Below are 27,775 nucleotides of genomic sequence, written 5' to 3'. Positions count from 1 at the left end.
TGCATGCATTTAGCCACGTGTGATCTCTCGTTCTTCCACGTCATATAAAATTCTTTCACAAAGTGGGCCCCCCAGTCGGCGCGCGCCAATTGTTCAATACCCATAAGGAAGAAAAAGAAGAATAGAACAGGAAAACAATTGGACAGAAGAACCGCACCGGTTCGACCGTTGTGTCAGCTGAAGTGGCGTGTTGGTAAATAAAACAGACAGAAAAGGGTAGTTTGGTAATAACGTGAAGGACTTTCAGTTCCCAACTGACAGCTGCTTCAAGGGAAAGGGAAACAAAAAAAAATAAAACTAAAAACCAAACAACCTCCCTTTTTATTCTGTTCTTCTTCTTCTTCTTTACAATTTGGTCTGAAAGATACAGCATCTGTTCGATGCATTAGTGGCTACAATGGCCGATTCAGAGGTAAAGTATCTCTACTACTTTTCTTCATAATCTAGTTATTGTTCTTTCTTTTCTTTTTGGGAGCGAATTTTCAATATTTCATTTTTTTTCAAAAATTGCTGGGTTTTGTTTTTAAGAAAGAGTTGATTTCGATCCTTTTATTAAAAAATGATATTTTTTATGTGGGTTTTGCTTCATGTTTTCTGGGTATTTTGTTTTTTGAACAGAAATTGACGGCTTTGAAAAAGGCTTATGCCGAAATAATTTTGAACACGGCTAAAGAAGCGGCGGCGAGGATAATGGTGTCGGAAAGGAAAGCTCTCCGGTACCAGCAGGAGCTGTTCGCGGCTAAAGACGAGGCATTACATATGTTGCTTAGGTTGAAACAGATGTTGGACGCTAAGGTAACTGTTTGGTTTTTAGGATTGTCATTGTTTCTGTTATTTTTGTTCGTGTCTGATGATGTTTCAGTGCCGATGTTATAATTTTTGTTTCGTTAACTGCGTAAAGTTCCATAATGTGGGTTTTCTCTGGATAATTTGTTTTTGTATCAATTTGCTAAGTTGATTGCATAGAAGTAGTTTCCATTAAATTTGTAACGCTAAAAGGGAATTTCATATAATTGGTTTGATTGCTTTTAGTAAAAAGCATTTCGAACATTATACACGAGAAAGTGAGCTTGAAAGAATTCAACTCCATTTTGGTTATGCGGTTGTTTTCTGTTAGTAACCGTATTTGCTTTCCTTTCCTTTCAATGGGTTGCTTTTATGGTGAGACTAATGTATTCATTCATGAAAATTTACTGGTATATGCGCATAAGATTGAAGCAGATAATCGAGATTGTTTATTTTGTATCTTATAATGGAGATCATTTTGTTATCTTGTGATCCATCATATCTTATAAGCTTGAACTTCTATAAATGTTCCCTTGTATTTCAAGGCCATACCCTTGTAAATGTGTGCTTTCAAGGTTATCTATGGAAAACAAATAGTTGGTCCAATTGAGCCAATGCTTAAAACTACAGTATTTGATGTCTGCTCCGTGATTGTAGGTTAATGAAGCGGAGATGATGTCTTTGAATCAACAGAAAAGAATTGAGGAGCTCGAAGCACAACTAGGGGAAGCTGAGGATATAGTTAGAGATCTTAGAGCAGAGTTGAGAGAAGTACAAGATGAGTTGGAGAAGCTGACTAAAAACTCAATGCAGTGTTCGAGCGAACAAAAATCAGGACACGATGTTGCTGCTTCTGAAGAAATGTCCAATGTAAAAACGATCAGCGATTTCGGGTCTGTTAGATCTTCTCTGCTCGATGCACAAACTGACATTGTGACAGTTTCTGACATCAAGAGTTCATGTCCGAGTGGAACAAATGTGGGTATTAAGTGTTCTTGTAAGGATAATTGCTACGTTTGTAACCCTGATTTTGCTTCCATAGTGATGAGACGAAAAGAGCCTGACCTGTATAGAAATGGGTGCACTCAGAGGATTCGTGCACTCGAGAGGTGTCTGTTGAATGAAAATCTATCTCTTTCCGGGCAAGTAGATGACGCAAAGAATGAAAACGCTAGACAAGATGATGAAAGGAAGGATATGCGCTCGAAATCTTCTCTGAGAACTGACAATGGCAGACCCGAGGAAAGAACGAATGAGTTCAAAGCGATGCAAAATGACGTTCACGACATCATCCGAGCACTTCCTCTTGGTCCTTTTCGTAAGAAAAGGAAACGAGGTGCTAGATATAAGAAAAATAGAGCTACCTCGCCGATGTATATGTGTGATCGGGTCATAGCAACACACCAAGAATCTGATCTACTGTGCGCTGAAAGTTTTTCACATGCTGCTGATGAGAATGCTCGATTCGGGGAAGATTCTAGGATCATCAATCACGATGCTCTGAAGGGTTCTCAATCTCCTTCTATCCCCAGTTCGCCTCCGAATGCAGTGAAAGCAGTTACAGAATCAGGATATGAAAAAGTTGACAATGACGAAAACAATGATAAATTGCTGGTAGACAAAAAACAGTCAACAAGGTTAGACGGTGGATTGGTTGAGAATTTAGGGGATGCATTTTGCAAACCGGATCTTGAGATGGTTGATGTGTCTGCAGTAAACTCGGATGTTAAAGTGTCCGAAGGATCTTCTACTCAATTGGTAAATAATAAGTTTCTCATGTACACAAGAAAGCGGAAGAAGGATCCTTTGAGCAGCCCCGATAGAGATTGCTCACTTGATAATGATAATTCTAAAAGGAAGACGGAGGATAAACGAAACGGTTCTCTAGACTCAGAAAAGTCAACATTGACAACTGAATCATCTCGAGACAGTCGGCGACTGGCACAGGTGGCTCGTCAGGTTGGTTATCAATTCCCATCGGTGCTTCTTTACACATTATATTTGTGCATGGGTCGGTGTAGGCATCATCAAGTAGGGCATGTGTGTTGCCATATTAGACAGTGATTAGGTTCGGAGAAGCTTAGATTCTCATAACCTGATATGATAGTGAAAGCATCGGCGAATTCGGGTCATAAATTTTTTTTTTTTTGGATAAGTGAAGAATTCATTACTCAAGAAGCAGAAAAACCTGCTACATGAACAACATCAGTCAACAAGAAACTAGACAAAGCCTATACAAGAAAAAAAAAACTATGCATTCAGGTACTAGATAAGCCCCAATTCAAGCAAAGCTGTGGTTAATGGTGTCCATCCTATTTATCTGTTTACCCTTCAGCTGCATTCTCACCACTTCTTGAATTCTTGAAAGCAAGACCTCCACCAGATTAGAAGGTTTGCCGAAGAGTCTTCCATTCCGCTCACACCAAATGATATGTATAAATGCAGTCCATGGAAGTTTGAGAATGCAAACTATGAGAGACTTACCTTTCAAGTAAGCCATAGCCCAAGTCCCAATAGACCTTATAATACCACAGAGAACCAAAATCAATCCCCAAAACCTTCGGGAGAACTCACATTCAAAAAAGATGTGGTCTCTTGTTTCAGTAGCAGAGGAACATAGAAGGCAACTGCTATCAATTTTAAGATCACAAGCAATTAACCTGTCTCTTGTAGGTAGCCTGTTCAAAATAGCCATCCATGCAATAAGTGAGTGTTTAGGCACATGGAGTGGAAACCAGATAAGCGTCTGCCAAGGTACCTTTTCCCCTTTCATTCGAGTATCCTCCCAGAGCTTAGTGTTAGACACATAGACACCAATAGGGAACTGCAAAATGGATTCAGCAGCAAGATCCCTCACCTTAAGGAGCTGCCTCCACGTCCAGCTGCTAGAGGAGTTCAAAGAAACATTCCAGAAAGAATCCCCTTTTAAAATTTTATCTCATTTGATTGTATGTTTTGAGCTGCATTCTTCCAGTTTTTAATAATTCGAATTCCGTTCATGATAGCTACAATCCGTTGTTTTTATCATAATACCAAAGATGTCTGTTGTTTCCTCTTTTGCAGCTCATATCATTATCGGAAAAGAAGTGGCGGTAGTAAATTGGGCTGCTGTTGGGTGCATGAATACAGGGATGCTGAACTGGAGCAGCAAAAATTGCTGTCTGATGGGCTTATATTGTTGAGCTGGTGTTTTATTAGAAGAAGATAGATGGAAGAACCAAGGAAGAGTTACTATATCCATTTAAGTAAAAACAACGTTGTTGTATGTTTTCGGTGTTGTTTCGGTCTCATTATTATGGAATATATCAACATCTAACTCTTTTGAATTAGCTTTACTAATATGATTCAAGTTGCAATATTGCTATTGGTTAAAGCTAGGGATGCCAAAATCCGATCAATGTATGAATTTTGACCGATTTGCTCAATTGCTTGTTTCACTCTGCTTTGTAAAACGAAGGGTGGGCCTTGCACTCTTTAAATGGGGAAAATATTTTGTATAATTTCGATTATGAACCAGTAGAATGATTAAATTGTATTTTGACTTTTTCGAAAATTTAAAATTAGTCCCTAAAAATAATTTTATTTTTCGCGCGGGCCAACCACCCTTATTGCCTAAATATGTTTATATATTCCTATTATATTTTTAATGTGTATTAGGTATATAAAAATAAACATCATATATCTAGAAATATTATATATGCATGTATTATATTCATATTTGTGTGTATATATTTACCCTATCATGAATAGTAACTTAATGAAATTAAATGAATAGTAGCGTGTGGCATTGTGTGCAATTTACCCTAAATTTTTTACTGCAGTTCTTATTTTTTAAACAATATATAAAGCTCTTATTTGCTTTTCAGGTGGAATTTATATCTCCTCGAGAAGTTCATAGAATGCTTCGTCCCGGCGGTTTCTGGGTCTTGTCTTGGCCACCGATAAACCACGAGAACCGGTGACGTGGATGGAACACAACCATGGAAGAGTTGAAATCAGATTACGACAATGTGCTTTAAATTGTATGCCAAAAAGGTGACATTGCTGTGTGGCAGAAACCTTTGGATAACGATTGCTACGTTAAAAGACTTGCCGAGCCAGATGTGTATCCAGCCATGTGTGACAACAGTCTCGAACCCGATTCGGCATGGAACACTTCGCTCCGACCGTGCGTATTAGTTCTGGACCCGAAACTTACGAAATCAGCCTTGGAATCCCTTCCGAAGTGGCCGGAGAGGTTGCGGTTGCCCCCGCTCGCACTTCGGATGTTCGCGGCGGGAGCGCCGGTGCTTTAAAGAAAGATGACAGAAAGTGCAGAGTACGGGCCAAGCACTACAAATAGTTAGTCCCTGAACACTGTTTATGGGGTTTTGGCTGCAGCTCTTGTTGACGATCCATTGTGGGTCATGAATGTTGTCTCTTCTTACGCTCCCAACACATTGCTTGTGGTGTATGATCGGGACCTTATTGGAAATTACCATGATTGGTAATTTCAAATGTCCTCTATTATATTCGAAGATGGTGGGTGAAATTAGACTCAATAGACGATGCTTCACCCGGTAGATGTTTCTTAAATGGGTTATAATTTTTTTTTATTAACAGAGAATTTCTTTTTTGAAAGTTTACAAATTAATATAATTAAAATACAAATACAAATATATGTTTGAAGCATAAAATCAAATTATTACATTACATATTAAAAATTAGAATAAAGTGTAAAATTAAATAAACATAAAGAAATTAAGCAACATTAAGATTGATTAATTAAAGTTCACACATAATAATAATAGTTGATGAAATTCGGAAACCTACACGTATAATTGCTATTGCATATGATATATTTTAAATCTAAATAATTAACACTCATGATTTTTCGTGTTTAGCAATTAGACTTTCAAATAATTTCTTTCAGAATAATTAATTAAATAAGGAAAAGGTTTTTGTTTATGGTGCTAATTGCCCCATAGTATATATCCACCATTTTTAAAAAATTACTCATATATTTAAAATAATAGGATCTGGTTTTATAATTTTTCGTATTTTTATAAAATTAATATTTTAACAATCTAACTGTTATATTTTATTTTCCATTTATATAAATTATGCATGCAAAATTTGATGTAAATTTATTTTTTTATGTAAAAAAATTCCAGTAATTCGATAAATATTAATATATACACTTTTTAGATCAATATGGTAGAGATATAAGCAAGGCAGAAACCAAAAAAAAATTTCGGGGCTTGAAATTAAGTTGTATGATTTTATGAGAGTTAAAATGCAATTTCGCTATTTTTATAGTTTATATCTTTACAATTTTTAAAAGACTAAATAAAAAAACTTATCATTTTGAGGGCAAAGTGCAATTTTATCATGTACCAACTTTAAAATTTTATAAATATTAAAGGACCAAAATATAAATATACCATTTTAAGGGGTCGGAGCCATTGTCAACCCCCTAAATATTAGATCAATTTTAAAAGTTTATATGCATGATAAATACAATTTTGAAGATTGGGTCGCTTGTAACACCCCTAACCCGTATCCATCTCCAGAATAGGGTTATAGAGTATTACTAGAGTTTACAAATTAATTTACAGACATTTCTTTTCATCAAGCATTCATATTTAAAATCAATCAAAATCAAAACATTAATGAGCTAATGTTGTCCAATTTAACTCATACATGTCATTATAACCAGAATCAAAACCTCCAAAATTACTGATAGAATTAATTGATAGTGTGATAAACATTCATACATCCATTCAATGCATTATTCCCTTTTTTATCAAATATATCAATGTTTCATCAATTTTCATACAATGAACATTCAAATCATATTCACATCAATAACATACATTTCAAGCATTTAAGAATATAATTCAAGTTACACGAACTTACCAGACTAAATTGTAGAAATACCAAAAATTCAGGGACATTATGATAATTTTCTATTTTCCTCGAATTTCCACCCAATCATGATCTAAATTAATATTTCATTCAATTTATTAATTTAAATAATAAAAAAATTCATTTCATGCAATTTGGTCACTTTTTAACATTTTTACCAATTTACCCTTAAAATATTACTTTTATTCAATTTAGTCTTTGAACCTAAAACATGCAAATTGGCCATTTTTAATAAAAACTCATGCTAGTTGAATAATCATTTATTTTCCTCCTCCTCCTCTCCGTTCCACATCCTTAATGTATAATATGCTTATATGTAACATTATCTATAATCCCATCATTTATTAATTATATATTAATTCAAAGTTGTCCACTTGAGTTATAGTCACTAAATTATTTATATGTTGAGCTACAGAACTCCGAATTAAGATCCTCTAAATTCCTATGAAACTAGACTCACATATCTTCTTACCATAAAATTTTCATAATTTTTGGTTTAGCCAATAAGTGCATTTTATTCTTTAAAGTTTCCCCTGTTTCACAGTTTGACAGTTCCGACCCCTCTTCACTAAAAATTAATTATCTCTTTGTACAGAATTTGGAGGATGTTTCTGTTTGTTTCTATTGAAAATAGACTCATTCAGGATTTTAAACATAAAAATTTAAGCCTCTAATTATTTTTATTCAATTTTTTATGATTTTCCAAAGTTAGAACAGGGGAACCAGAATTCATTCTGACCTTGTCTCACAAAATTTATTATATCTCATGATTTAAAATTCCATTACTTACACTGTTTCTTCTATGAAAAACTAGACTTAATAAGATTTAATTCCATATTTTTTTCATCCTCTAATTCGATTTTCACAATTTATGGTGATTTTTCAAAGTTAACCTATTGTTGCTGTCCAAAACTGTTTTAGTGCAAGATGTTGATTACTAAATTTATAACTCCCTTATTCCCTTTCTCTATAATATTTCCCATCATTTTCACTTATTTCCCTTCACTAATATATCAAAAACATAATATTTTATTTAAGAAAACTCTACTATAACATCATTTCCATACTTTTTCAACAATAACAACTTAAAAATATATTGAAATCTTGATGTTGTTACCTTATGCTATTGATTTCAATCTTTAACTTGATTTGCTCTCTCCTCCAGCTTCTATTTCTTGAATCTAACTTGACATTCTAGCTCCCCATTGTCTCCTTATTATTTTTCTCTCTTGGAAGCTATGGAAATTCTTTTGATTTCTAGGTGAAAATAGTAATTTTTTGTGAAATGACCAAATTGTAAAGAAAACAAAACTTTCTTTCTTCTCTTCTCTTCTAACGTTGGTTGCATGGAAAGATGATGAAATCTTTCCTCCCTTTTATATTAATCATTTAATAATAAAATAATACTAAAAATCTTAATAAAATATTAATTAAATAACATCTATCTAATTAATTAATTAAAAATATCACAAACATCATCGTTACCTTCTAGAATTCTCTCTCTATTTGACTATTTTACCCTTTATATCTTTTGAAATTTCATCCTTGAGTCATCACTTAATTTGGTAAAATTGCAATTTAGTCCCTCAAAATTCTTCACATTTTCAATTTGGTCCTAATTAATTCATTTTCCTTAGTTTCTAGATTATTCCACCCTTAAATAATTACACTATTGGTCCTTCAACTTTTTCATATTTACACTTTAACCCCTCAAATTTTGAGTATTTACTCTTGGGCAACAAAACTTTTCTCACTTTTGCAATTTAATCATTTCTTGAATTAATATGTCATAATATACTTCCCAATGTTGACATAACTCAATATTACCCTTTTTATCACTTTATTTCCTTATTTTACTATATCAAGGATATTATCTTACTTTCTTACTGTAGTAATTTTCGGGGTATTACATCGCTAAATATTACAAAAAGATACAAAATGGTGTAAAACTATTTTCAATTTTAATTTTACACCGGTGTAAATGAATCCCTTTATAAAAATATTTTTATAACATATATAAGTTTGTTTTTTAAAACATACCAAACTGAAAAACAATTTAGAAAATTAACTATTTTAATGTTTTACATGGGGATTTCTCTGTTTAACATTTGAAAAATTATCTTATTTGAGTGAAGGTGTGATAAAATACAATCCATTAAGAAGAAGATATTATGTTGTTTTTATTTTATTAATAAATTGGAATAGATTTTTTTAAATGAAATATTTAAATTAATATATTTATTTTTATTTAAAATTATTTAAAATAATATAAAATATTATATTAATAAGATTAAAATAAAAATATATGTTATCTTTTAAAAATTAATATTTACTTTTATTAAACAACATAATTATATTGAGTACTTATATTTATTAATTTATCAAATAATTTTTTAATATAAATTTAACAAATAATAAAAATCTAATTCTGAATTTTTCACTACTTAAAATTTCACTTTCTCAAACACCCTAAATAATCTAAAAAATAATCTAGTTTTCTAAAAAAAAAATCTATTTAGTATATTCTTAAAGAGAAACCTATGTGTTCCTACATTAATTATTTTCATACTAATAAACAAAATATAGGCTTAACATAACATTTGGTACTTAAACCTTACACTTTTTTCTAAATTGGTACTTAAACTTGACAAATTTTCTTGAATTGGTATTTAAACTTTTTGAGGGTCCAATTTGTTACCTAAACTTGACTTTTTTTCCTAATTTGGTACCTAATATTTTTTTTGTTCGATTTGGTACTTGTCAAACATTTTACAAGCTACTCTAATATATTGACAATATTTTTTATAAAGTAGCAAAAATAATCAATATATGATCGATATGTGCACTTTTAGTTTTATATATTTATTTGATTATTTTCTTAATTGAAAATAATGAATTTCTTTTAATTTGGGTTTTAAAAGATATTTTTTATTTAATATTAATTCGTTAAGCATAGCTCGATACTTATTTTTTTTACATGAATTTCCTCTAATACTGACAATATTTTTGTAGCATAACAAAAAAAAATTAACACCGTTAGTGTTTTGCGTAATTTGTATAACATTTAATAAATTTAGGTATTAAGTTGAATCTAAAAAAAAGTTTAGATACCAAATTAGAAAAAATGCTAATTTCAGGTATCGAATTAGGCTAATAAAAAGTTTATGTACTAAATTAGGAAAAAGTGTTAAGTTAAGGTATATAAGACAAAAAAATATAAAAAAACAGCTGAGCTTAGCTTACGCAAGGAATAATAATAAATTCAAAAAAAAAAAAGTAAGAGAAACGAAAGGTGACAAAAGGAAAAAAGCCTTTTCAGCTTTTCAAGTTTCCCACCTGAAGAAAGGCAAAAAAAAAAAAAAAAAATCAAATCCTCTCTATATCTCTAACCATGAGTCTCTTCGGTCTGGGCAGGTGAGTGTCAATATTTCCATTTTCTTTTTTAAATTTCTCCTAAAATACTTAATCCTTTTCTATGATTTACATTTTTTTTCTTTTTTGATTTTGCAATGATGCTTTATAGATTATGTGAGATCTGTTATAATTCTATAATCTTTTTGCTGATTTAAGATCAGCAGCGATCAACTCATTATTTTTTGGCTGCCATTAAGTTTATTTAAAAATTCTGAAAACATTTTCCTCTTTCTTCCTGATTTGTTCTCTGGATTCTTTGATTTATTTGTTTAAACTGCAATCCTATTGTTTTTTGTTAGTGCAATTTGATAATGGTTGTGGTTAGGTGCTCTTTTGATTATTATAAATTTTCTCAAATCTTAAAGCAGGTCAATCACGTCGATCATTAATATTGTATTTGGATTTTTGTATGTTAATTAAATTAAAGGCTATACATTACTGATTGTGAATCTCAATGCATGTTGAACTCGCCTTCATGTTCTCATTTAATGATTTGCTCTGATAAAATTAGTTGATTCGATGTTAGAACTACGATTAAAAGCTATGCGGTACGGATGGTTTTCGTGAATGAAGATGTTAGAAAGGTAGAAAAGGTGCACATATTGATTGTTATCTTAGAAAGTATGTGGCCTTGATTGAAACAAATGAGCTTTGCATCTAGGTGCTGAATTTTATCAAACCAGAGTGTATTTATAAATATTGTTTTTTACTTCAAAAAAAAAAAATCAATTTGATACACCATGCTGTAGATACATGAAATATACTCAAGTTTTTTTATATAATTCTATGGAAAAAAGCTTTTGAAATTTGAACTTACCTATATTAGATGTATGTATTTCAGACTGCCATTCTCATGTCTGAGAGTATAGCTGGTAATCATGATTTGTGAGTCTTTTCAGTTAACCGTTTTCCTGATAATAGATTGCTCTAAAAACAGAAATCAGCGAACATTCCGCCCAAAAAAAAGTGCACCCTCAGGAAGTAAGGTTGGTTATTTTTGTTCCTTTTCGTAATGAAAAATAATTAATATATTTTATCTCTTCTTGTTAGAATTTGATGTGATACGTTCCCTATCATTTTGCTTGAATCTTTGGGATTGTTGATGTGACCGCTGATCACCTTCCTAATTTATTCCCTTGGTAAATGTATATATTTATCAGTAAGAATTTCTTGAGTGTGAACTTGAAACTTTAGCATACTGGTCTGGAAGTATTCTACAAAGTGTCCAGATTTAGAATCAAAATAAAAGCAAGCACAACTTAACAGCTAAGATCTAATGCATCAAAAATCATAAACAAGACCCTGGAAAGTTGGCTTCATTTGCAAAGCATACTAAGAAGAGAAGCTCCCGAATCCTTGATCTAATTCCTTCTGCTGGCTCTTCTGCTTCTTGGATTTTTAGCTACTTAAATGGTTGTCATTAATACTGAAACTTGCTATTTCTATCTGTAAAGCAAGAATTCCCTTGACCATACCAACAGAAGAAAAGAAGAAAAAAAGCTGACTTTACCATTCATATTCCTATTTGATAAATTTCATTGCTTTTGAAGTCACTAATTCAACTAAATAACTTTACACTGTGATGTTCTACTTAAAATTCTCTGTGGAAAAGTGGAAATATTACAAATTTCAATGCTCTACTGACATGCATTATGGTCCTACAGCCTCACCTGTAAGACCAACTCATGGATGTTCGAGGGTCTTATGTACATGTACTATATGCTATAAATTTTTTTACTAAATGGGGATCTACCTCTAAGCATGGTTAGTAGTACTGCTGTGTTTTGAACTTGACAATGATTGTATAACCTTTTAGAGGTTTCTCTCCATTTCTTCTGAACTGGCTTCTTTATAGTCTATATAAATACTTTCTGGACTTCATTCTGCTATATTAGTGGCTTAGCAGAATTTACAGTTCTCATCCAAGTACTGTAAACATGTAATGCAGGGTGCACAGCTTAAAAAGCACATTGATGCTACCTTGGGCAGTGGAAACCTAAGGGAAGCAGTAAGGCTACCCCCAGGGGAGGATTTACATGAATGGCTCGCAGTCAATAGTATATATCTTGCTCCCTCTCTTTCTTTCTAACTCACACCCTGCACGCACATGCAAAGAATCAGAATAATTCCTTATTTATTTAAACTTGTGTATAATTTATCCATGAATATTCGACGTTTGGTGTGGCCATGCTGTAAGTTACTTTCATGAGCTCATTTATTTTTATTGAATTTATTAGCTGATTTTTGATAGAATGTTTTAGTACATTTTCTTTCCTATTTCTAGGTTACTACCTAATTTCATTGGAACTCATTGCTTAAATTTAACTGTTGGATCATTTTCAGCTGTGGATTTCTTCAATCAAGTGAATCTGCTCTATGGCACCCTTACAGAGTTTTGTACTCCTGAGAACTGTCCTACAATGACTGCAGGCCCTAAGTATGACATATCGAACCAGATTCCTTTTGCCTTTTTCAACAAATTAATCATACAAATCCCAGTCTTAAACTTTTCATCATGCTGTAATACTCTGTTGTTGATTGATTATTTGCTGCTCAACAAAACTTTATAGGTATGAATATAGATGGGCAGATGGTGTGCAGATCAAGAAACCTATCGAGGTTTCCGCCCCGAAATATGTTGAATATTTAATGGACTGGATCGAATCACAGCTTGATGATGAATCCATATTTCCTCAAAACCTTGGTAAAAATCTTCATCATTCATGTGTTTAGTCATCTTTAATTCTTTGTGATGAAGTCTGACATACTGTCATCTAGAGAAAGTTGTTTATCTATATATGATGACAACAATGTTGGATAACATACTGCCCTCTTTAATTTTTTGATTGTGTCTGTGCTAAATACTTGCCTATGTTTAACTGCATATTTCAAATTTGCTAGGTGTAGCATTTCCTTCCAACTTCAATGAGGTCGTGAAGACAATATTCAAAAGACTGTTCCGAGTATATGCCCACATCTATCACTCACACTTCCAGAAAATTGTGAGCCTTAAGGAAGAAGCCCATTTGAACACATGCTTCAAGCATTTCATACTGTTTACTTGTGTAAGTCTTCTTCTGCTTAATAATTAATATATATATTTTTAATTCTCTACCCTCTTTTCCAAGGCAGGCCTCTACCACTATTTGCCCATTTTATACAACTAAATAGAACCCACTTGTTTACGTACTAGTGCTACTAAATAACAGTCATCATGTTGAACAATCCTATTCAAATTTGTTGCAATATGGATATAGCTAAACCTTTCTCCTTTTATATGTATATTTACTTATTTATTTTTGTAGTGGGTGATGTTTTGTTTACTATATAATTTGTGAGAACGAAATGCATGCCACATATGTTTAATGGTATTTGTAGAAGAATCTCTTATATAGTCAAGAGACAAGAATATAGGTTTGTAGAATGAGAAATCGGCATGTAAATATATATATTCTTTTTTTTCATTTTAAGTAGCAAGACGGCAAACTATGGATCTAGTTTAATTTAAGTGTTGAAATGTTCTCTTAATCTCTAAAACATTCATTAGAAGGTACAAGAAACATGCATAGTTGATTAGAAAGTTATTGGTTTAATTCAATTCACGGTTTTGCATCTGCAGGAATTCGGGCTGATCGACAAGAAAGAGTTAGCTCCACTTCAAGAGCTCATTGAATCCATCATAGTCCCTTGCTAAATATATAAGGGTTTAATTCAATTCCCCTTAAAAATCTCCGTTTTTCTTATGATTTTACATTTTTATCACATATTTTTTATTGAAGCCCTGACAGGCCGGCAGCCCCCTTGTGTCATCCCGGCTTGATGCTTGCATCTGTTGGACTTAAATCTTCAATATTCTTTTATTTAAATTAATCAAGGAAATCCAATATGGACATATCACATAATATGCATACATTACTCTAAAACATGCAATTCTTGAAAAATTCTCTCCTAGTTTTAAGGATTTAATTTTTAATTACTCATACTATTAAGAATCTAATATTCTACCGACTGATTACATGAATGTTGACTATTAGAGTTCCAGTTTTATTATATAATGAATACAATAATTTTGGTAGATGTTGAAAACTGTGGCACCGATCGTCATATATATTGATTTGGTCAAAATTATGAGTAGTTGGAAAGGAGTATCTATAAGATAGGTCGGGGTGGTGTGGGACAATTTTAGACATTAGGTTATTGGACAGCAAGGCTGCTGCCACTCCATGACCATGACACAACTATCCCTTCTTCCATCGTTTAGGGTTGTGATCTTTTTCTTGACATTTCAACTATATTGCCTATTCCTCTTAACTTAATTAACAGCATTTTTCTATAGCGACTACTCCCAATCCCATACATGCTGTAGTAGTAAATATTTAGCAACAATAATACTATCATAAATACTGGTTTAAATATAAAACAAGTGCTTCTTCTTTGTTTCTTTTGAGAAAGGAACGATTCATTAAACCAAATTAATTAGTGCGATACATAGGCAGTTTGTCTATGTCATCCATAGCTAAAGTTGACATAAAGTTGGGAAGTTCAAAATACACAACGTAATTATCATAGTTTTTAAAAAAGACTAAATTTAATGCCTTTGCATTTAAGGGTATTTGCACAATGGTTGCCTTTTCGGAAAATAATTTGATTATTTTAGGTCTCCAAAAATGTCTTTCATCAATAATTTAAATAAGAATATAGTTTGCGGAGGAATTATTAGTAATTCAACCTAAAAGAAACAACTCAAATTTGGAATTTTGCATTTGTGCTTTCATTTGATATAATTTCATTTCTTTATTTTTATAATATCATCAATTACTCTAAATAAATAATATTTTTAACTATTCCAATTAAATGCTAACCTTTTCAAAATAAAATCTCAAATTATTTAACTGCATAATAAAGGGACTGAAACAATAATTCACAATTTTTTGAGTAAATTTAGATAAAATTAATAATTTCTGATAAAAAAATTAACGGCTAATTTAAGAATTGGGTATAACTTAGAGGCTAATCTACGCAAAAAGCCAATTTAAGAAATAATAATAAATGACAGAATCTTGAAAAGACAAAAACCCGGTACACAGCAAAACGAAAACCGAGCCAAGCCTAAGCATTATCCCTCGTTCTTATCATCTTCTCCCTCTTTTCTCTCCTCCATACTTTGAATTTGTATTCCTTGTATATAGCTATGGTTCTTAGCTGACTTTTATTTTCTCCTCTACAACGAATCTAAACCGAAGGACCCTTTTGTCTAAATTATAGTTTCCCTTATTTAATATATATGATACAGCGAACAAGAAGATAAGATGAAGAAATAAAGGACGAGTGAAGAGTGGAAGAATAGAGAATTGTTTTTGATATTTTTCTTTAGTAGCTTCTCATTGAATATATAAATATCTCCCTTTTAATCCATTGTAAAAATCATAACGTAACAGGTTACTGACCGCCAAGTTAGGCCCACCTATTCTGAAATCTCACTAATGCTATATCGGTTACCCACAATTTGTTCGTAACGAAAAACATGGTTGGTATTTTTTCCAGATTTTCTGTTGGCAGGTCTGCCCATCGACGCTCCAAGAGTGCCTTTGTAAGTTTCTTTTTTATTTTTTTTCCTGTTTCTCTTTTTTAGAAGTTTATTTGGGTGGATTCTGTAACATTCAAATCTGAATATTTGGGTTTTTATTTCCCTTTTGGATTAGTTCATTGATGTTTCATCGTTGATTGGGTTTTCGAATTTTAAATTTTGTTTAGTTTCTTGTTTCTTATTGCTTTGATTTGGTCGAAATATCCCTTTTGTTTATGTGTTGGGATTGGTTGATTTACTTTTGAGATATCATGTCATTATGGTTCTGATCTGACTATTTCTGTTATTGTCTTTCTTATTTAAGAACCATTCCTTTTTGAAATAGGTAATATTGTTGCTGTGGTTTTGGGTTTTCATAATAAAATTCTTTCATCATGTTCAATTGTGTATCTAATTTGATGAAAATAATAGAAAGTAGTACTGCAACTGAAACCTAGAGATTACCAATATGAGCAAATCCAGGTTTTCAGATCAACAATCTGTTTTCTTTTATAGTCTATAAAATTATAGATGCCTGGTATAATCCGTATATGCTTTTGGGGTTTGTGATCTCTTCTGTTATTCAATTCAAATACCCTTTTAGACTAAGGTCTGATATATTTCTTGTTTTTGCAAATAATTTTGTTGAAAACCCTGCTACTAGTATTAACCCCGAATTTTTGCCCTTTTAGACTAAGGTCTGATATATTTCTTGTTGCATGTGACCAATGATTCCCCTTTCACGGTGCAGGTGGAAACCAATGTTATGCCCCAAAATGCCGATGTAGTTGATGCTGCTACTGCTACTGTCCATGGAATTGAAGTAGCAGTTGAGTTCAAGCCTGTCGAATGTCCAACCGAGCCTTTGGACAATGACCGACCAATTCAGTGCCCCCTACCTGAACCTTCAATTCTAAACGTAATCTTTCGAGGCTCGCCTTTTGTGTTCTTTACCATTGATTGCACTAGTTTAGGGTTTAGGCTTTTTATTCTCAATTAATTCGGTGCAAGGAAAATGGTTCCTCTGAACTGCATCTTTAGAATTTGGTCTTACTATTATATAGTCTTATGAGAAGCTTTTATTTTCGTAGGTTATTATCTTTCTGGTATGCATGGTTTATTTAATGATTGACCTCTTTGTTCATTTTTTATGTTGGTGGTAGTGAATTGTACAAACCATTACTTATGAACTTGTCATCTATTTAAATTAAAATCTCATATACTGCTTTTCTGTAATCAGGATGGAAGGATCTGGAAGGAGCGAGTGTCGGCTAATGTAAGGAGAACTGAGTTGCCAGTTATGAAGGACGGAGGCACCCTTGAATCTGAGGCTACTGGAATGAAACCCCAAGCAACCCGCTCAAATCGCTTGATTTTACCGTCTCTAAGTGCCCCGGAACATAATTTATTGAATCTCCTTGAAGAATGCAATGCATCTGGGATCTAAAGTCTGGTATCAAATGTTGATTAGAGCTCAACTTGGAATAATTTGCATCATATAAGTTCAAGGTGTTTTTATTATATGTAGATCATGAAACCGTTACCCTCACATGTACTGGATGAAATCTTTCATTATTTGTATTTATTTCATTTGTTTCAACACCTCTGCAATGAGATTGTCATAAGTCAGTTCAAGTATTATGGCATCTATGATCGAACCAGTCATGCTTCTCGACTTCCTTTCGGGTTCCTGAGAAATTGTTTAAGTGCTTTAGGTAATAGATATGTTGTAGGGATAGCGATCCAATGTTGAAGTCTTTGAGCAGAGACTGTTAGTTGCATGACTCTTTCAGGTCCACAGGTTCTTTGGATGAATTTATCACGGCCTAAATGGAGGATTTTTAGGGTGAGCTTTCTAGAGTCGGCTTTTCATGAGTTTTAATTAAATATAAATTATTTAAACTTTTGTAAAATATTATTCAATTACAAAAAATTATTAAAAGAAAGGTATTGATATATTTGATACATTTTTTTTCGAGCTTACAGTAGAATTGCTTTTGTTCAACACAAATTAAATAAAATATTATTGAATTACACAAATTATAACGATTTTTGTAATATTTTTGTGTAACATTGAAGCTTATTGAAAGCTCATTCTAAAGAGTTTTTAGACTTGCTTTTGAATAAATTGGCACCTCAGTATAGTTATTAATTTTTCTCGAATTTTACTATTTTAATAGTCTATATTTTTATAATTTTTAAAAGATTAAATTAAAATTTTATTATTTTTGGGTCAAAATATAATTTATTATTATTAATTTAAAATTTTATAAATTTTAAAATATCTAAATAAAAAATTTTTCATTTTAAGGGGGCCGAGCCGCTGCTAGCCCCTTTAGCTCCGTCACTGTTTTCTCAATAAAAAGTTGACATGTTTTTAATAAATGGTAGTGTAGATTATACTCAAAACCACTAAACTATTAATAAATTTGTGTTTTGGTTGCTTAATTTTAAAAATCACAAAATAATCATTAAACTATTTAAAAATATTTAATTAAAATTATTAAAATAATAAATAATTAATTAAAACATAAATTTATTAATAATTTAATGATCTTGTGTATAAATTTACCCTAAATAATAATTAGCATTTTATTTTTCTTCCCACCTATAAATAGGAAAATAATAAACTTCAATGTACTCAAACCTACATCTTTTTCCATTAAGAGATAATACCCATATTAATCAAAGTAAGATTCAATCCCCACCTTGCTTGTCGTGATAAAAAGATAATGTCATGATTTCCTTAGAGATTTAAGGAAAAAGAAATTGTATTTTAACTATTTGTTAGCGAAACCCGACCCGTAATATAATTGTCAAAATTCTCGGGTTTCCTAGTCCTCTGTGTCAGTGTCTTTGCTCGAAGACAGGGAAAATCAAAGCTTTCGGTATTTATAATAGAGAGAAAACTAAGTTGACAAGAAAGGAAATTTTCTCTCATTCGACATTGTTGAGGGAAATTGAGGTGAATGGCGGCCTTGCAATACCTAGACTCTCTTCGAAATGAACATCCAGAGCTATCCGATTGGTATAGTTCTCTTGCAGATCTGTATCAGAAGAAGCTTTGGCATCAACTTACCCTCAAGCTTGATCAATTCGTTGCTCTTACCTTCTTCCAGGTCTTTATCTCTCGTTCTATTCCGTGTTGTTTGGGTCTAGGGTTTGTAGGTCTCCATACTAGGGTTTTAAGATTTTGGGAGTTTGGGTTTTTGTAACGGAGGAGCTTTCTTTCTTTTTTTCCTCTTTTTGTTTTTTGTTTTAGCTTTTGTTCAGTTTTAGGAGACAGGATTGTGTTGTAGAATTGGGGGAATTATCAGGGTTTTTAATTCTTCTCTACCATTCTTTTCTTTTTGTTCTAAATTGGAAAGAAATAAATTGGATGTTTATCGTTCTTGATGTTCAATGCCTCAAAAGATTATCAAAGAAAGTTTTTGGACAGTGTTATGAAATGGCATTTGTTATTTACTCTAGAAGAATTGGGTTTATACTTGAATTTATGGATTCTTATACATGCATTAGAAATGAACAAAATGTAGGCTATGTGATAGATCTTTGCTAGTCATCCAACCTCTTATGATACTTGTTTCTTAAATTTCAGGCTGGAGATGCACTGATCAAGTTGTATCATAATTTTATCACTGACTTTGAGACCAAGATTAATCTTCTCAAGCTCGCACATTTTGCTGTTATAGTTTCTCGGCAATACTCAGAGAAAGAAGGTGCTATTAGTTATCTCGAAGGGGTTATTGAAAAGCTTCGAGCTACTAAAGAGAAGCGCATAGAAGAACCTATTCTTTATATCGAGATGCAAGTCGCCAAATTCAAGCTTGAGCTGGGCGACCAAAAGGAGTGCAAGAAACTTCTTGAAGATGGAAAGAGTACCCTTGACAGTATGGATGGCGTAGATCCATCTGTGTATGCTAGCTATTATTGGGTTTCATCTCAATACCATAAATTTCGTCAAGAATTTGCTGAGTTCTATAAAAGTGCTCTCCTTTATCTTGGGTACACATCGGTGGATTCTCTCTCAGAATCTTTTAAGTTGGTATGTTTTTATAGGCTTATGTGTTTTTTTCCATGCAAACGTATCACCTCGTGATATTACTGGAACTCATTAATATGTTTCATTTATCAAGCTTTAATATTACAAATTTCTTGTTATTCAGAATCCTCTCTAGAAATTATTTCTTTTCATAATAATTATTTTATTATCCAATCCATGTGCAGCAGTGCCTCTGAAGTCTAACTTCAAGTCTGAATTATCTCCAATATCCAAAACTTTATAATAACATGGATGAGTTGAGTTGCCGGGCATACACTTGATATAAAATTGGCATAAAAATGGGGATACCTCAGTTTGGAAGATAAAACTGACTGTCAGATGACTGATATACTTGGGTATTCTTTTTCCAGCTGGAAAGACTTAGCTAGTACTTCCTTTGCACCTGAGTCATAAGGAATAGATGGACAAATAGATAATCTAAAGAAATTTTACTGTTTTTATTCGTATGGAAGATAGTCTTATCACTTCATTTCATTTTATCTTTTGTATATGTAGGATTTGGCATTTGATCTATCCCTTTCTGCTCTTTTGGGAGATAATATCTACAACTTTGGGGAACTGCTTGCTCATCCTATTGTAAGAACGACTTTGTCATGTTTAATAATTTATAATGTATGTTGTGTCTGAATTCTTTTACGGGTAATTATTTGGTACACGGGCGGTGGAAAGTTTTTATTCCACAAGCAAGGTTGAGATTTTGCCTCATGTCTTATTTATTTAATTTTTTAAATGCTACTTAAGGACACATGGCAAAATCTTAACTCCGCTTGTGGAATAAAAATTTACCACCGCAAGTGTACTAAATAATTATCCTTTTTTTTACTGGCAAAATATTTCTCAATGCAACAGTTATTCATGCTTGTTGTTGCTTTTTTATTAATGAGTTAAGCACATATACTTCAACTTTTTGTAGCTGACACTGCAGTTTGCCTGATACAATAGTGTTCCTTAATGCAAATCATTATGGGTATCAGTAGAGAGCTTATAAAAAATGGTGCCAGTATAGGTTTTATTTTCTGGGGTTCCTTTGCATTAATGTTTTTACTTGATTTCATTATGTTTGAGACGTTGACATCCTCGACATCTTTTACAGGTAAAGAATCTTTTGGGGACCAGTGTAGAGTGGCTTTACTATATCCTCCTAGCCTTCAACTCAGGGGATTTAGTTCACTATCAAGAATTGTGTCGCATACACAAAGCTGCATTGAGGACACAACCAGCCTTGGTTGAGAATGAGAAGAGGCTCTTGGAAAAAATTAATGTTCTTTGCTTAATGGAGATTATCTTCAGGTGTGTCAGTTTACAGTGTCCTCTAGTGGATCAGGTCAGAGTAAATTGCTGCTATCTGTATGTGTAGTTAATAACTAAACTACAATATGTTTCCATGCAGCCGCCCGGCTGAAGATCGAACCATTCCTTTAAAAGTTATAGCTGAGCGAACAAAACTGTCGATTGAGGATGTTGAGCATCTTCTCATGAAGAGCCTGTCTGTAAGTTCAAACATTCTTCAGATTTGTTTCGCCCTTTCTGTTTTCTCGTGTTTTCTTTTTCCTTAATTCTTCTTATTATTTGTTCATGACGTCGAACATGTAGAAGCCCTGTCTCAACATTTCTTTGAAATGGGCTAAAAATCCTGAAGATGACTTGTATAACCTTTTACGAGTCGCACTATACAGGTGCATCTGATAGAGGGCATAATAGATCAAGTTAAAGGAACTGCCTACATCTCCTGGGTGCAGCCGAGAGTTCTGGGAATCCCACAGATCAAATCCTTGCGGGATCGGTTGGATAATTGGGTGGGCAAAGTACACACTGCTTGCTTATCAATCGAAGCTGAAACACCCGACCTTGTCGCACCATGATCTTTTTTCCCTTTCTGTCCAGTATACGAAAAGGAAACAAAAGGAAAAGGCAATGGCAAGCAATGAGGATATTGCTTGATCTTTAAATCGTTCTTTTGAAAGGAGAGCGGCTCAGACCTTTTGGCATTTGTTGGATCTCAATGGCAATGGCAATATGCCTAAGGATACAGTGTTAAAAATTGAAAAGAGCGTCTTTTCTGTTTCTTAAACTTTGTATTAGGAATTTTCATTAGAAACAATAAGATGATCCACTTTCACATGGGATGATGAAAATGCATTTTCATTTGTTTTCTTTCCTCGTGTATTATACTAGAAATTGAGTGGGAGGAATTGGAGCATATAAAAAATTGAAAATTATGATTCGTAACATTATAAAAAAAAAAGGACATTATGATTCTTAACATTATACAGAGGAGGCGATTAGAACTGGGGTTTTGATTACCGGATCAGTAATTGAATCGGTTAGATTACCAACTCAAATGTAATTATAAAATATTTTGTTTTTACTATTTTACTAATTATGAATGGTTTATGATTCAATCAGTTTAATGGTTTTGATCAAAGTAATTCTATCAAATTCAGATAAACAATGAATAGAACCCAAACGACATATCTTCGTTTAACACTAAATCCAAGACTATTAACACAATTTTAATCCATCTCTCTTCTCACATTGAAAAGAGCCATAATGATTAAAAGAAAATGAATAATTATTGGACCTCTTCACTCCAAAATATGTCATGACATAAAACATCAAATTTGAATAGGCACGTAGATCAAACATGATACACACGTAATGTAAGAATTGCCTATGGCTACGGCTTTGGGTGCAGTTACGTTGATAACTTGACATGGTTTTAACTATAAACTAGTTCCATGGCTGAGACAAAGCTATACCTGCAGTGGATGCCTCTAACCCTTGTTTTCCATGTATGGCAGATTTGAGGACATTGTATTGCTCTGTCACAGACTTGTATAGAGCTTGTGTAAATACATCCTTAACCTGCTCACCCAAAAGGAAAAGGAAAAGGAAAAGCCAACTCTCAGCCCGCAATCACAGATGCTGTTTTCAAGCAATACGTGTAACACACACAATATGCATTCGTAAAAAATATTTCCAGTACCTCTCAATTTCGATATTAAGTAAATTAGTTTTTCAAAAAAAAAATCAATACAATTTAGTCCTTGTCAATTTCGAAAGTAAGAAACTAAGAAAAATTAATAAGAACATTTATTTTTTCTGTCAATTTATCCTAAGTTTGATTGGTATACTAACAAATTTAACTATCAATCTTTACAAATTTTGTCAATTTAGTCCTGGTTCTAAAATATTCAATACGAACTGTTTTTAGATTTCTAAAAAAAACTGTTGAAAATTTTAAAATCAGCATCAAATTGACAAAATATATAAATATTTAAGGCAAAATTTTTTATTAGTAAGACAAATTAACGGAAAAAGTGAACAAAAATATTAATTATCTTTAGTTGCTCACTTTTAAATTTAACAAGGACTAATTTGTTCAGCTTCTTTTGAGAGGGCAAATTTGCTCAATATCAAATACCATATGACAACTTCTATTAATTATATGTATAACATAACGTAACACAACCCAATGCAACCAACCTCTTCAGACTTTTCACAATTAGCAGCAACTTCTGGAGCTACTGATAATCCGGCCCCATGAAAGCTTATGATTCTTCTTTCTCCAATTTCTTTTTCCACCTTTAAAAAGAAACCCATTGAATCACAAGAGAAAACATAAATATTATGAACAAAACCGGCAAAGCAAAAATACACACCTTGGATGGAGGGGGCATAATGTCATAGCACAATAGAGCCAAGGGATACATGTGCCCTGGAGCACCTGAACTTTCTATCAGCCTTCTCATATTGTCCACTGATGAAGAATCAAAGGGTGCCTGATTCATCCTTATATTAGTATGTCTATAAATGGAGCAAGCTGATAATGAAAGCAGCTTTTACCCATTTCTCACTTACTGGATTCCATTCTCCTGTAACAGGATCTGGACGGTCCCGGCCGCCACTTGGTGCAATCCATACTAATTTCGAGCCAGTCCTATAATGATACGAAGTTTTTGGTCTTAGGCTACATATTTGTTGTAAAAATCAGAGCGTAGATTCAAGGATGTTAATATTACAATGGCATTAAGGTACCTTAGCAGCAAAGCCATCTCTTTTAAACTTCGTATGTTGGCTTTTCTTTTCATATCAGCAAGCTCAGGAACATCATACATGTGCTTTTTGGAGTACACGCATATAAGGTTTCTAAAATGAATTTGGTACAACTTTTTCTTTTGTTAGTCGTCCTTTAGCATATCTTGACAGAATCAAGTGAAAACTCAGTAACTATTTGAGTACCTTCCCATGCTGAAAGGCTTGCAAAGAGGATCTGTTATGACTCTATCCCCTGCAACATAGATCTGCGGCATAAACAGAAATTATGATTGAACACAACGATAACGACTACTACGGAATGCTCGGAATGGAAATTATGGGGGAATCACCAGGTTCTCGGCAATATGTGGATTTGTTTTCTCAAGCAACAGCGCAATGACGGCTGGGTCAGCTTCAGTTTGATGGTTTGAAAAAAGTACAACATTGTGACCCTGCAAGCAATTTAACAGTTAAACCCAAAAAGGTTAGCTAAAATGGAAAATATATAGCTAGTAGTACTACACACTTTCCAAGTCCCAGCTGCATATTAAAAACTCCTATCACCACTTTTACTTGTGCCAAAAGAAATTGCAATTAAGACCCATAAAACAGCAAGATATAAGTCCAGAAGTAATTGCAGAAGAAACTATGAGGGAAAACTGAGCGTTATCACCTGCTTAAGCTTCTCCTCTATTTCATAGAAAAGAGAAAGATTACCAACGTATGAATTTCTGCAACGAACATAATAGATGAATGTTATGAAAGGTAACAAATACATCCTTGTGTGATCAGAATATGAACAATATTATTTTACATAATGAAGGACTTACTAGCAATGAGAAACTATATATTCCTTCACAATTAGAGGACAGTATGGAAGTCGTCCACTTACCTGAAATCAATCAAAGGCCGAATATAATTTTGGCCGAACATGTAGTAGTCAAATGGCTCCCGTAAAGCTTTGTGGTAGGGTTGAAAGACAAAAGGATCCTGAAAAGCTACCGTCATATTTCATGTAGAAGTTCATAAAAACTTATGATTTGTATGCAGTATCTGAGAAAGGAAGTTCATATATGTTACAAACTGCAGAGTCATCTAGAAAGAGCATCATAGAACAATTACCTCTACATCCAAAAGCATCAGGTCAAGTGCTACAGCCATGTTCGACAACACAGTTTCAGCAGCAGCAGGATCTTCACTTTGGAAAACCTAAAAGAAAAAAACAATGGGTTCTCTTTTAAGTTTCAGATATACAGGTAAAAGTCAAGCATTGAGTCAAAATGTTAGCCCAAATATTGCAATCATTTAAGGGATATACTATTAAAAACATGTAGTTTGACTGGATACACTTCCACCAAGATTTTCAAAGTGCAATGAAGAATTTGTAAAGAAGTTAATATCACATTATGAAGTTCACGTACCTGTTCTCATAACACAGTGTATCTTAAGCCAGTATAAATAGTGCATTTGTTCTAAAAGCACAAAGCTAACATATGATGGTATATCTGCTAACATTTTCTAGACCAACATATTACATGCAGAGTAGAGCATACATTAATGTGAACTGAAGTAAGAGTTCCAGATTAGCAGTTTACAGCATTTTTATAATTCCGATAGAATTCTTCCATTCCTGCTGCAACATTTGAAGGTAACCTTCGTGCTTCTACTTCCTTCTTAATTCCAGATAGGAGTTCTGTAGACAAATCAGCAGTATGAGAGAATAAAACCAACCCTCTAGTTCAATTTTGGAACCATAAATAAATGTAGTTAAAGTTAATTTGGCTAAAAGAGCTTCTTATAATACTTGAGTATGTCATTGAATAAATAAAAAGCTATTATCAATAACAGAGCTTGTAGTCCAACGAATTTTACTTTCAACCATCTTAGTCATAACTAAACATCCTTTCATAGAATTCTTAAATCAATAAAGACTCCTACGAAGCAAATTCTTGCATGAAGCTAAGAATCGCTTTCGAGTGTAGCTATTACTTTCGTTAATCTTTACATAATCTCTGCATCAAATTGTTTTACTTCCAAGCTTCTTGGAAACACATTAAAAAGATTTATATTACAGCTGCATGAACTTAATCCATTCGAGTGAGCAAAAAAAAAAAAAACAAACAAAATGGACCTTTTCTTAAAGGCTGTTTTTGATGCAAGCAATTTAGAATTTGATACATTCTTCTATACTCCAAAAAACAGGTCAGTCATCACGTAATCTTTGAACAACTCAAAATAGAACAAATTTTACGTTCACAAGTTTTTATAACTAATTCCCTTTCAAACCTCATAATATATATTTATTATGTTTCCATTCTTCGGAAATACACAAGAATAAAATAAATAAATCATGCTGTATTCTTTAAAATATTGGAAACTTCATTTGCTTAAACAAATAGAAAAGCATTATTTTAAAAACACAAAAGGGGAAGAGAGCTAAAAAGAAAGCAGACCTTCCTCAGAGCGAGCTTCAAGGAAGGTACGGGAATGCTCAATGTCCATCTTGCCGCCTCCAGCAGCGGCGACACCGGATTCCTTATCTTTAACGAGCTCAGCCATTGCCCTAGCTGTCAAGAAGAAACTCCTGGTCGTTGCTTTAGAAGTAGATCCGAACAGTTTCACTCGCTGAAACGGAATTAAAGAAGAAAAAGAAGAATTGAGTGAAATGAAAAATGGATAGGTAGAAGAGAAAGTACAGCTTAAGAATGGGAGAGACAAAGCAGACATCAGAGTAGTGGCATTTTGATTTGATCCAAAAGAGATAATACGAAATTTTATTTATATAAATATACACAAGGTGAAGGAAAGAGTCAAAGAGACATCTGTGTTGAGCTGACGTGTACCGTTACGATAGGAGGAAAGTCATGGGGACACGCGACATCCAATGACTACCTCTATTTATTTATCTATTGCTGCTTGCAGCTGTTTTCTTTTTTTTTTTGAATTACCTGTTTTTAAATTCCTATAAGTCTAAAAATAATAAAATAAAACATTTTGACGACTGAGGCTATTTCATTATGCGCTTAGCCAATCAAAAGTCCTTTTTTTCTCAAGTGGGTCGCTTACACTTGGGAAACAAGATATTAACTATAATGATTTTATATAGCTTGTACGAAATTCATTTGTCCTTTTGAAATATATATAAATTATGAGAATTTGAACCGTGCAAAACTAGATGAATGTACGCATGAGATGTGTGATATTTTATTCCGTTAAATGTTGGTATTTTCCACGAAAATGAATTTTGCATGTTCTTCGTTTTCTAGATTACGGTTTAATCAATGGAGAGAGTGGGGGTTTGCCTAATTTGAAGCCTCATAGCAATTTAGCCCAGTCTAGCAACGCAAATTCGAAATTTAGGCCCAATGGAGTAAAGTTTTCCAATGATTCTCGGATGTTCAAAATGTCGGTTCGGTTATTAATTGAATCAAACTAACCGAATCAAAATTTATATATATATTTTTTTGGTTAAAATGAATATAAAACATATTAAAAATATATATCGCTAATGATATTTTTTGTAATAGTTCAAAAAATATATTATATATTATTTATTTTGATTAATATAAAAAATAATAGTTCAAAAAATATATTGCTAATATAAAAAATATATTATATATAATATATTATTTATTTTAGTTAATTATTCAATTTTGAATCGAATTAACCGATAACTAAAATTTTAAAAAATTATTAATTGATTAATTCGGTTTTAACCGAACTATGAATACCCCTACGGGTAAAAATTGTTTTTTTCTATATGCGCAAAAATTAAATTAGAAATTAACTAACATGGCAAAGCCAAGAGTTGGCAAATGCTCGGACCTCAAATGAAAAAAAAAATCATTTACGCTCTTTTATAATTTGTAAAATTTTAAATTAATAATAGTAAAATTATACTTTAGTTCTCTAAATATAAAAAAATTAATTTAATCTTTTAAAAATTATAAAGACATAAACTATTAAAATAATAAAATTATATTTTAATTGTAAAAATATAT

At 32.5% G+C, this 27,775-nt stretch overlaps 5 protein-coding genes across 10 annotated transcripts; 4 read left to right on the top strand and 1 right to left on the bottom strand.

The window, feature by feature from the left end:
- Positions 1-251: 251 nt before the first annotated feature.
- Positions 252-4,211, top strand: LOC121223615 (uncharacterized). Its single transcript, XM_041105482.1, has 4 exons — positions 252-412; positions 619-795; positions 1,444-2,745; positions 3,850-4,211. The coding sequence occupies exons 1-4, from the start codon at positions 398-400 to the stop codon at positions 3,880-3,882; spliced, it is 1,527 nt and encodes a 508-aa protein (XP_040961416.1). The 5' UTR covers positions 252-397; the 3' UTR covers positions 3,883-4,211.
- Positions 4,212-9,953: 5,742 nt separating this feature from the next.
- LOC107912166 (MOB kinase activator-like 1A) lies at positions 9,954-14,009 on the top strand. Of its 3 annotated transcripts, none has more exons than XM_016840237.2 (7): positions 9,954-10,107; positions 11,045-11,093; positions 12,056-12,164; positions 12,451-12,544; positions 12,678-12,811; positions 13,009-13,172; positions 13,727-14,009. In XM_016840237.2, exons 1-7 carry the CDS (start codon positions 10,085-10,087, stop codon positions 13,799-13,801), a joined length of 648 nt encoding a protein of 215 aa, XP_016695726.1. In that variant the 5' UTR covers positions 9,954-10,084; the 3' UTR covers positions 13,802-14,009. The 3 variants fall into 3 exon arrangements, with proteins under 3 accessions (XP_016695726.1, XP_040961414.1, XP_040961415.1); XM_041105480.1 differs by having other exon boundaries at positions 10,035-10,107; positions 11,029-11,093; XM_041105481.1 differs by lacking the exons at positions 9,954-10,107; positions 12,056-12,164 and having other exon boundaries at positions 11,053-11,093.
- A 1,132-nt stretch (positions 14,010-15,141) lies between these two features.
- On the top strand, positions 15,142-17,273 carry LOC107912167 (uncharacterized). The gene is made up of 3 exons (XM_016840238.2): positions 15,142-15,697; positions 16,425-16,592; positions 16,914-17,273. The coding sequence occupies exons 1-3, from the start codon at positions 15,632-15,634 to the stop codon at positions 17,118-17,120; spliced, it is 441 nt and encodes a 146-aa protein (XP_016695727.2). The 5' UTR covers positions 15,142-15,631; the 3' UTR covers positions 17,121-17,273.
- Positions 17,274-18,316: 1,043 nt separating this feature from the next.
- LOC107912168 (26S proteasome non-ATPase regulatory subunit 13 homolog B) lies at positions 18,317-21,890 on the top strand. Of its 2 annotated transcripts, none has more exons than XM_016840239.2 (6): positions 18,317-18,792; positions 19,272-19,718; positions 20,232-20,312; positions 20,830-21,026; positions 21,127-21,226; positions 21,413-21,890. In XM_016840239.2, exons 1-6 carry the CDS (start codon positions 18,643-18,645, stop codon positions 21,596-21,598), a joined length of 1,161 nt encoding a protein of 386 aa, XP_016695728.1. In that variant the 5' UTR covers positions 18,317-18,642; the 3' UTR covers positions 21,599-21,890. The 2 variants fall into 2 exon arrangements, with proteins under 2 accessions (XP_016695728.1, XP_016695729.1); XM_016840240.2 differs by having other exon boundaries at positions 18,390-18,792; positions 21,330-21,890.
- Positions 21,891-22,194: 304 nt separating this feature from the next.
- Positions 22,195-26,870, bottom strand: LOC107912169 (glycerol-3-phosphate acyltransferase, chloroplastic). Of its 3 annotated transcripts, none has more exons than XM_041105479.1 (13): positions 26,618-26,870; positions 26,228-26,399; positions 25,370-25,467; positions 24,897-24,983; positions 24,667-24,764; positions 24,448-24,505; positions 24,125-24,226; positions 23,979-24,040; positions 23,775-23,885; positions 23,598-23,676; positions 23,399-23,518; positions 23,223-23,321; positions 22,195-22,601 (listed from the first exon to the last, which is right to left on the bottom strand). In XM_041105479.1, exons 2-13 carry the CDS (start codon positions 26,331-26,333, stop codon positions 22,467-22,469), a joined length of 1,155 nt encoding a protein of 384 aa, XP_040961413.1. In that variant the 5' UTR covers positions 26,334-26,399; positions 26,618-26,870; the 3' UTR covers positions 22,195-22,466. The 3 variants fall into 3 exon arrangements, with proteins under 3 accessions (XP_040961413.1, XP_040961412.1, XP_016695730.2); XM_041105478.1 differs by lacking the exon at positions 26,618-26,870 and adding an exon at positions 26,500-26,530; XM_016840241.2 differs by lacking the exon at positions 26,618-26,870 and having other exon boundaries at positions 26,228-26,555.
- Positions 26,871-27,775: the final 905 nt, after the last annotated feature.

Source organism: Gossypium hirsutum, chromosome D11 (genome assembly GCF_007990345.1).
Source record: "Gossypium hirsutum isolate 1008001.06 chromosome D11, Gossypium_hirsutum_v2.1, whole genome shotgun sequence".
Lineage (NCBI taxonomy): Eukaryota > Viridiplantae > Streptophyta > Magnoliopsida > Malvales > Malvaceae > Gossypium > Gossypium hirsutum.
This window is presented reverse-complemented; position numbering and strand designations above follow the sequence as displayed.